Source organism: Pteropus medius, unplaced genomic scaffold (genome assembly GCF_902729225.1).
Source record: "Pteropus medius unplaced genomic scaffold, Ma_sr-lr_union100, whole genome shotgun sequence".
Classification (NCBI taxonomy): domain Eukaryota; kingdom Metazoa; phylum Chordata; class Mammalia; order Chiroptera; family Pteropodidae; genus Pteropus; species Pteropus medius.
In genome coordinates this window covers 26,657,736-26,668,654 of record NW_024349801.1, presented here as the reverse complement: position 1 = coordinate 26,668,654, position 10,919 = coordinate 26,657,736, and the positions used below count along the sequence as shown (strand labels likewise).

General features: G+C 33.8%; 1 protein-coding gene across 4 annotated transcripts in view; it reads right to left on the bottom strand.

The window, feature by feature from the left end:
- Positions 1-10,919, bottom strand: part of TTBK2 (tau tubulin kinase 2) — a 117,588-nt gene that overhangs the window by 51,918 nt on the left and 54,751 nt on the right. For 3 of the 4 annotated variants that reach the window (XM_039888375.1, XM_039888372.1, XM_039888374.1), the window contains 3 exons: positions 9,388-9,461; positions 3,635-3,775; positions 2,018-2,122 (listed from right to left, as the gene is read on the bottom strand). In XM_039888375.1, the coding sequence (XP_039744309.1) occupies positions 2,018-2,122; positions 3,635-3,775; positions 9,388-9,461 (320 nt within the window). The remainder of the gene's footprint in view (positions 1-2,017; positions 2,123-3,634; positions 3,776-9,387; positions 9,462-10,919) is intronic. The other variant, XM_039888373.1, reaches the window with a different exon arrangement.

The following is a 10,919-nucleotide window of genomic DNA, read 5'->3' as shown; positions in this document are numbered from 1 at the left end:
ACTTTCTCACGGAATGGAGCCTCTACTTTGGGCATAGTGTGCTGAGAATACTGGGGTCCTAACTGTCCTTCTCCTGGCTCATGAGGCAGCAATTGCATTCCAGGAGAGGCAAATAGAGAGACTTCAGACTACTGTTCCCAACTCAATGCCAGGGCTCAGCTCTTAATGTGAGTATGTCACTCAGAGACCAGCATATCATAGTCCTCACCCCCAACTCCAGAGCCCTGGCTCAGAGATTTTCCCCAGGGGTAGAAGAAAAAAAAAAATACATCCTAATCTTTTCCTAAAGGAAATTATTTCATTTGCAACAGTTAAGTTAACCTAAAACTCCTCTCAAAAATAGTGGAGGTTGGTACAGCCACTATAGAAAACAGTATGGAGGTTCTTCAAAAAACTAAGAATTGATCTATTATATGATCCAGCAATCCTTCTACTGGGTATTTACCCCCAAAGACTTGAAAACTCATATTCGAAAAGATATTTGCACACCAATGTTCACAGCAGCATTATTCACAGTGGCCAGGACATGGAAGCAACCGAAGTGTTCTACGATAGATGATTGCTAAAGAAGCTGTGGTACATATATACAGTGGAATATTATTCAGCCATAAGAAGAGATGAAATACTGCCATTTGTGACAACAGGGATGGACCTCGAGATAATCACGCTAAGTGAAATAAGCCAGAAAAAGTGGATAATCACATATCACTTATATGTGGGATATAAATCTAAAAGCAACAAAGGACAGGACGAACAGAGACTCATGGACATGGACTATAGACTAGTGGTTACCAGAGGGTAGGGGGTCAGGGAGGAGCGGGGAGGTAGACAGTGTAAAGGGGGTCATATATAGAGGGATAGGGGAGGGTGAAGTGGGTAAAGGGGATCAAATATATGGTAGCTGAAGGAAACAGGACTTTGGGTGATAAACATACAATAGAATATACAGATGTCAAATATAATGTACACCTGAAAATTATATAATTGTATTAACCAATGTTACTCCAATAAACTTAATTAAAAAAAAAATAGTGGAGGTTGTGATAAAGGGAATTGAAAGGATCTTGGTAGACCTAATGAAGATATAGCCTAGACTGCAGGCCCAACAGGGGAGAACCAGAGGAATAAGACTGATGAGAGCAGCCCTCCTGCAGTTTGAGCAAAGAGAAACTATTTCATTTTAGGAGGCACAACTTAATTAGATTAGTTTATCAAGGAATTTGTGCCTTAGGGCACAGTTGTAAACAATAGAGCATCAACCATCGATCAATTAGTGGAGCTTAACACTATGTGTTGGGGGTGGGTCGTGAGGAGAATAGACCACTAAACTAATCCTGTTGTCACTAAACAAATAAAAAAGCAAATAACAATAACAAGCCCTGGAAGGGGAAAATCAGTACCCAGAACTGTTACAATATATTATCTAAAATGTCCTGTTTCTAACAAAAATTATAAACCATGCAAAGAAACAGGAAAGTATGACCCATAAATGAAAAAGAAAAAAAATCAGCAGGTAACAGAAACTACCTGTGAGAGTGACTAGATGTTGGATTTAACAGTAAAAGATTTAAAAGTAGCCATTACGAAATATGTTCACAGAACTAAACAAATACTTGATTAAAGAAGTAAAGAAACTATGATAATGTATCAAATAGAGAATATCAATTAAGAGAATGTTTAAAAACAGAAATTATGGATGTGAAAAGTATAATAACAAATAAAAGAATTGCAGAATGTAGAAAGAGCCTCAGATTGCAAAAAAGACCCCTGATCCTAAAGGGTTAATGTGTGTTCTTACTCTAAGTCAACTCTAAATCTGCATCTAATGTACTTTTTTTAGAGCCACAACTTTCAATAATAAAATTAACTCCATTCTATAATTTAATCATAAATCTATTTTGTTACTTCTTGAAGGATATCTATTCTGATACATAATTAGAATTTCTTTTAAAGGAGTGATACTATAAATAATAGGTTAATTCTCAAATATTTAATAATAATATTTTAAAAAACTTACTGGTCTGACATCACCACAGGAATTGGTAAACTGTCGAGCCAAGCCAAAATCAAGCATATAACATTTCCTACATGTACTAGGAAAGCGACCCATGGCAAAGTTTGACTAGAAAAATAAAGAAGAAAAATATACATTTCTTATAATAATTAGTCTTTACATCTTATCCTTCCTATATTTTAATTCTTCTATTTAAACTTTATATAACACACATGTCTCAAATATACTATTCTACTCAATGATAATTACTGGATATCAAATACATAATTCCAATGTGGGCTCTACTAATGCCTAACATTAGGTGAACAAAGGAGCAACAAATAATTTAAGCAACTGTATAAAGTCACGCAAGACTAACTTAACTGGAATCAGAACTCTTAAGTTTCCTGAAATTCTTAAGTCGCTGCTTAAATGAAAACCCAATCCCTATTTTTTAATGGGAGAAACTAGGAGTGAGCAAAATCTAATATATAGCTCAAAAATTTAAATGAATATCCTATAAATATCATAAAGCTGAATTTTACTAAGTGTAAAAATTAAAATACGATTTAAGGAAATGTTTCAAAACAGACTTAAAGAAAATATACTTTGCATTCTTTGCAAATATTCTTTGCAAAAATAAAGGTAACATTACATGACCGCAAACTTGCAAAGATGGGTATATAAACAAGAGAATTTATAAAAGCTAAAGCCAAATTGTTACAGAATTGTTGGCTTTTATTTTAAGATACTATTTCTACTTAGGGAACTGTCTGGTGAAAATGGAACCTCTTCGATCATCATGGTTCGTTCTCAAATAATGGCATTTAGTTTGGCATGAAAATAAGAGCTGTAGAAATCTACATTACATTAAGTCTGACTCTACTATGTTAATTTTAGTTGGCATTTTCATGTAAACTACTTAATTTTAGAAATCATATAGCAACGGACGGGTGTAATTTTCAATTGCACCAACCAACGTATGATAAATTTATAGTAAATACAATATATCAAAAATGGGTCATTTCCCCTTGTGAGCAATAAAAAAACTGAGAAGAAATAAAAGCATACTTCTCAGTTATGAAAATGAGAATTTCTAAGAAAAACAATAGGAAAAAAATACTGTTTATTGCCACTACAGCACTCAGGAGAAAAAATATGGTCTTTCACAAATGATGGTTTCTTATAAGTATAATTCGTCACTTGAGAAATAGTACAAAGAATACTATGCCAATACCTAAAAGCAATATATGTGTATATTTTTAACCAATATCAAGAAAAATAAATCCAAAGAATAACTACCAATTTAGGTATAAGGCTAAATAATTAGCGATGTTAACACACATAATAATAAGTCAAGCATTAACCATTTTTAATTTGGTTGCCAAGTAACATTTGCAGTGTAAGAGAAAAGCTCTTGAATATAAGTTGTAGTTTGAAATTACCATTTTTAAAAAAAATTAAGATGCAAGTTGCATTTTGCTTCCAGTTACATTTTTGTACAGAAACTGATATATCACCTTGTATTTAATATAGAAAGCAAATATAGAAAGCTACATTTGTAATTTATTGTGTACCATCATAAGACTAAGAGTACCAAGCAAACTCATTCTGTGCTCTGGCTGGAAAAGGCCCTCTTACCGGTTTGATGTCTCGGTGCAAGAATCCCACAGAATGGATGCTCTCAATAGACTCCAGAATCTGTCTACCCAGCCGAAGAGTAGTGCTAATGGTGAATGTGCCCCGGGACTGGCTACGGCGTAGATCTGCCAGATTCCGACCCTTTGGAAATCAAATAAACACTTTTGAATATGGTACTAAAACTATGTCATGAGATAAGATGGGGAATTATTCATTTATCATTCAAAATGTTTTGACTGAAATTCCAAGAAATTTATCATGATTCACTCAAGAAAAGAGAATCTATTAAAATAATGCATTCATGTTTCAGACAAATTTTAAAATAACCAAAGTTTTGAACTCATTATGTCATCATGTTTCCCTTTGTTTCTGATGTCATAACAAAAAATGGTCTTGATTATTTAAAAAGATATAAAATATATCTGCCCAGAGCAGTAATTCTCCATTACTGCCTAATACGTATTTCCATACAAACTACTTAATTTTTCTGTGTCATGGTTTCCTTATAAAATGGGGCCAATAATACCTACCTCACAGTGATTTGTGAAGATTAAACAAGATCCATGTAAAGTGTCTAGAATACTGTCTGGCACATAGTAGGTACTCAATAAATGCAAATTATTATTATGAACAAAAATGATATTAAACAAACACTCAATAACTTATAGTGGTAGATAAAAACAATGAATATATTTAGCCTGTGTATTTACATTCATGATTGTAACATTTAATCCTCACAACACCCTAAACAAAAGTTGTTATTCCTGTGTTACGAATGAGGAAGCTGAGGCTCAGAGAGTTTAAATGTTAACCTCTTAAAGTTGTTTTTCAAATCTAAGTCTATCTGACTCCAAAGTGTTCTTTTTCCACTTCACAGTGCTGTTCTACCCAGAAGGCTCCTTACTGCCTAGGTAATATACCAGTAATTTTTAAGAAGAGCAGGGTTACACCACTGCAGTTCTACCTCCCAAAGAATGGAAACTGGCTTCTATATCTCAAGGAAATTTAAGTATCCCAATCTATTCTCAAAATTTTGTAGTGTACATTTGGAATTAATACCATTGATAACATCACCTCAATGACAGACAGTTGAGTGACTTTTGAAGAAGCAATATATTCTTAAATTACTTAAATACCATTTAAAATAAAATATTAAAGAGTACTCTAGGAATCTAAGAATTGAAAAAGTACAGGGAAGTCGGGAACCTTTCAACTTTGTATCTTCTTTAAAAATGCAGTTTCCCCACAGCATAAATTGGTAGTTATCTTTATATTTTTTTATGTTAGGGGAATTTATTGTTCTTTACATCCTCAGCAAATGTAAATAAATGCTAATCAAGAACAATGATTTTTATAATCCTATGAGAGTACCTAATAACTTTTATTAGCATTCCAATAATTTCTTTTCAAAAATCCATCTTTTGAGTGTCAAAAATATACCTACGATAATATTGGAATATTATTTGTAAACAACTTCCACCATCATAAAAGCGTTTTGAAAGAAAATCAGTTAAACTGGATTTATGATATTGGCAATGATTTAAAAATTTTAAATCTTTAAAAATGTAAATCTAAGGTATCGATTAACAAAATTTGAGAAGATAAATAATACAAAGCTTGCAAAAGTATGGGGAAAAGAGTGATTAACATGGTAAATAGACGCACGTTTGATCCACCAAATTATAACTCAAAGTATATATCACAAAGTTATTTGTTACAGAGAAAAACTGAAAACAATCTGTTTGCCCATTAACAAATGAACAATTCAATAAATCATGGTACAGTCATCTTACTGACTGATATGCAGCCACTGGGGAAAAAAAGAAGAATCTTTACAGATAGTAATTTTGAATGAATACTATTGATTTAAAAAAAGCAAATTCATTTCTCCCTAAATAATTCTATAAATTTAACATGATCCTAATAAAAATGCAAACCGTTTTATTATTAAAAATTTGAAACATACTTAAAAGGAGAGAAAATAATATAATGAGCTCATATACCTACCCATCACCCAGAATGAACAATTATCAATTCACAGCTAATCTAGTTTCATCTGTTACCAACTCCTCTGAACCCTCTTGTGCAACACACACACCCTCTTTCCTTCCCATGCACATATACTGAATTATTTTCATGTAAATTCCAACAGTATCATTTTATCTACATATATTAAAAAGTGCATAAGAGCAAAGGGATGAATATATAAAATCAAAGAGGTTATTAGCAATTCTGTTATCACACATTTGAATTGAAAATATTAATCTGAACCATGATATATTTTCTCTTAAAAAATGCACATCCTGAACCCATCCACTTGAAAAGAATTTAAAACAATGACCAACCCAATTGCAACAGGCATCTATAAGTATCTAGACTGTGGTCTCTAAATACCATTTCTCATTAATAGGAATCAGGGCTTAATGGAAAAATGGCTGATTCCAGCTCTGGAGCATGAAATATACAGAATGAGAGCAGGTATACAATATACCAAAAAGGAAGGATGCTAGCAAAGATCACTACAGTCTAGTCTTGTCAAAAAAAATTAAGATCCAACTTGAAGGAAGTCCTGCTAGCCAAAAATGGGACAATTCTGAATTGCAATGATTGAAAGACATAAAATGTTAAATCCATGAATTCATAATTATATTTTTTAAAAAGAGAAAGCTAACTAGTTAGTCCCCTTTGAAAAATATTAGGAAACCAATTCATTATTCTGAAAACTAGCAAATAAAAGAATCAAGTATTAGTCCTGTCTTTCCTTTATGAAATGTACCTCAGGATAACCCAATGGTTGGTGGCAGGCTTTTTAAAGAAGAATTCCAGCTAATAAATGAAGAAGAAATGATAGCATTAGGTACATTTGTAACCCCACTGAAGTAATGGATCTAACAAATAATTACTATTGGGTTGACAAAATCTAGGAGAAAAAACACTGAGAACTTTAAAATGAACGCATCAGGCTGAAGGTCCCTGAACTACACTGATCAATCCTAATATCCCTAATATCCCAGACACTGCCTACCGATGCGAGGCAATAGGAAGCACACAACTCACCTCTAAAGTATTCTGGACAAAGAAAACAAAACTGGTTTTGACTGAATCACCAGTTTATAGAAAATACAGGGGACAGAAGAACATGTTAAACAACACTACAGTGAAATAATCAGCAAAATCCAGTATATAGGAACTTCTGCAGGACAAATGACTACATTTTTTTCAATGACAATAAAAACAACAACAAAAAGAAAACTGTAAGAAACAAGAGGAATCTACAGATTAAAAGAGGCTTAAGAATACATCCACCAAAAGCAATGTGTGAACCGTGTCTGGAACCATTTTCTAGTAAACCAAATAGTTAAAAACAGAGGAGAGAGATACAACCAAGGAAATCTGAAGACTGACTTGATATTTGATGCTATTATTTAGGAATTATTATGTTTTGTGGTTAAGATGAAAAAAAGGGAACCCCTGATTCTTAGAAATATATATATATTGATATATTTACAGATAAAATGTCTTGGATTTGTTTTGAAAAAATCTGGAGAGGGAGAGGGGAGAGAACATACACGCTTGGAACAAAACTGGTCATATATTGATAATTACTGAAGGCAGGTGAGAAGTACATGGGTGTTCATTATACTATTCTCTACACTTTTGTGTATGTTTAATTTTTTTTCATAATAATTAAATTTTTAAAAAGTGGCAACTCTGATGTTAAGCAATCTAGATCTACATGTGTATTGGATACAGAATTCAAAATATTTTTGCCCTTCTCTAGATGATATGCTTATCACAAAATATCACCCTTTGTTTATACTGAGGATGCTCATATAAAGCTTCAATGCTGACAGGCTATTGAATGAGACCTGGCCACAGTCTTACCAGTAGAAAGGAGAAAAGAAATGTATACAACTGCTTGACCCCTATAAGATTTAAAGACCCATTTAATGGTAAATAGAATTTCTGTAAGAGAGATAGGATTTATTCCTTAAAAAATTTGAGGCAGATAGTATAGAATGGAATTTCCAAGAAGAAAAGAGTAAAATTAACTTAAGAATAATGAATTTAGGGCTTTAGAAGAAATTAGGAATGTCAGTGAGAAGCTGGGTCTGAGTATGTAAATTTAATCAAACAGATGGGGGAAACCTAGTAGTCATCTCCACTATGTCAAGAGAATAGTACCCTCTAGTAGTTATACTAACTTCGGCCTTGTCCCAAATTAAGTCAACCATAACTGTAGATAGAGATGGCAGTAGTTCATGGTGAATTAATTTTCTTATGACAGGAAAAAGGACAGCACTCAAGTCAAATGGAAAGGTTCTTGGACAAGTCTGCAGAAGCTTGCCAAATGCCACAAAAGCTATCATTATCTGATTTATACCAGTCCTCTTAATTTTCCCAGACTAAGAGCACTTCCATTTCCAGAAAGTCAGATTTACGTAAATGCAAATAAAATAAAAACAAGTATGTGTGGAGACTCTGCAGACTGAAAAAGCTCCTGTCCATATTCTCCAGTTAATAGTAACATAAGGACAAAACTGAAGTTTTCTCTAATTGTGCCAAGAATACTGGTCAGGCTTCCACTAAGCCCTAACCTCCACAAGTTAATCAGTTCCAGGCAAACCACAAACCTCTTCGGGCTTCAGCCTCCTCATTTGCAAAATGGGATAAAACCTGTCCTATCCTCTCCATGGAGATGTGGTGAGAATCAAATACAATGTATATAAATCCAGAAGAAAATTATAAACTATTACACACAAAAAAATAGACTAGCCAAAGTGAGAGAAAGAAGGGTCCATATGAATAACCTAAAAAAGGTACAGGAATAGCTGCTTCAAGAAATGAAACTGCTGGCTCAAGACATAATGAATCACATTACTCAAAGACTTTAAGGCTATAGTCTATAGAGAAATTAAATCTTTAAATCTAAATCAAATGCTGAAAGCTAGCTGAGGGAAACAAGAAAAGCCTTCTAACGAGAAGAGGAAGCATTTAGGCCAGGATCTATGTCTCTGAAGTCACTGCTATGTAGTTAGGTTGAAAAAGAATAAAAGAACCAAATATCCCAAACAAATTTTGCTAAAGATGAAAGAAAACTCTGAGAACTCAAATGAGCCAGCAAGGTATACCATGGCTTTTACACTTTTGAGGGTGACTGCAGTTCAGGGTGGTGGTTGTGGTGGTGGTGGTGTGTGTGTGAGAATGGGATAGTTTCTCTCTTCTCCCTGCTGCAGTCATCAATCCAATATTCCCTTTCTGAATTTCTCTCTTTGCTGCCCCAACCCAACTCCACTTTCCATCTAAAGAACAGGGAACAGAGCCATGCTAATGGATGAAGAGAAAGAGGAATGGCATTTCTCCTCTATCTCAACTAATGTTTAAATTTTCAAGCAGGAAAGGTTGGTACTCGAGCTAACGGAAAACTAGAGTCCTTAAGGTAATAAAGGGTAGAAAGGGAAGAGACAGGGTCACTATAAAACTAACATTATATCCAGCAATCCATGTGAGAATTAAAACTTTGGAATGGTGACAATCAGTGAAGATATGGATCATCTAAAATAACCGACAAGAGCAGCCCTTCCATCTTTGGAAAAATGTATATCGAGTCTGTTTAAATAAAGTTTCATCTACATAGTATAAAACATTCTGAGATGATATCAAGAATGTTATTATCTTCATTCATATCCACTGGAATTAGGTACTTTGATCAAAACTGAAAGATTCTAAGATACATTTTCAAGGTAACTTACCTGCAACTGCATGACCACATAGTTGAATCGGTCATTCCTCCCACAGCCAATAAATTTACAGACATGGTCTTTCCCTGGATAAAAGAAAGAAAACAGTGAAAAAGGTTATATTATGGTTTCTCATCTAAAAAATTGATAATTTGTTTTTCCATGTAATGTTTTATGATTGAATATAAAGGACCTGTCTTAAGAACCTTAAGAATAGGAAATTTGTATTATTCAAAATATCTATCCACTTCCCCTCCAAATCCTACACTGCTCCTTGTATAGTCAAACAAATGTTTATTGAATGAAATAAATACACACGTGAATGAAGGAACAAATGAATAATAATTTATTTAGGAAGGAAAGAATTAACAGGTCATTTCAGATCAACATGCCCAGACATTATACATATGAAAGCAAAGAACGGCAATAAATAAGAACTATGTTAGGCATATAAATCCTGCATTTTAGATATGGTCTGCCATTCACCATAAGACTTCAGTGAGTTACTTAATCTTTCTGGACCTCATTGATCTCAATTAGCTCCATGGTTTTCAACCTGAATTCCACATGTGAAATCTAATGAGGTGCTGCTGCCAAGGGTGCAGAAAAAAGCAGAGGTGGAACAGGTAGAAATTGAAGGTCTTGTCCCTAATTCAACAAAAGCAAACAAAGGTCTTAAAAGACAATCAAGACTGGTGGGTTCTAGAGCCAGAAAAGGGTGTCTGGCGAGAGCACAGTCAATAAAGGGAAAGAAGACAGAATGAGATGGTGTGAGAGAAGCAGGCAGGCATCAGATCCTGGATAAGTAATCTGAACCACACATATAGGTTACTGTTTTCCAACTTTGGCTGCTTATTAAAATCATCGGGGATACTTTTTGAGGATTCCTAAACTCTGTACTGACTCAGAATCCGTGGGGGAAGATATAGGGTATGAGCTTTTAAAAAGTTCTTTAAATGATCCAAAAGTATATGGGTCATGGATGAATATTTGAAAATTATTGCTAGGTAATGAGAAACACCTAAAAGATATTAAGATAAGGAAAAACACACTTAAAACATTGCAGGTTAGAACATCAGTGTGGTGGCAAGAAGGAGGAGAGACTATGGAAAGGTCACTTCAGGAGGCAAGAAATGTCACTCTGTAGATAGTTACAATATCTCAAGAGAGAGAATAAGGGTTTGAATCTTAAGTATTTTAATCTTAAGTAATCTTAAAAAATAGGATAAATCTGCAAAATACTAAAGATATGTTTTTGACTAGAAATGGGTACAATTAAAAAAGCTGTACCGAAATAAGAGAATATAGTAGGTTTTATAGATGCTAATGAACATCAGAATGTTGAGTTTGAGGGTAACCAGTTGAATTCAGTAGATAGTGTAATTTCAAGCCTGGTACTGAGACAAAAAGCTGAGCTCCAGAAATACACTGGGGAACCATGCATGAGTTGATGGAAAATACATGGAACTACAAACACAGATGGAAGACTGACAAAGAGGTCACTAGTGAGTGAAAGGGGCAAGAGCCAGTCTATAATACGTTAA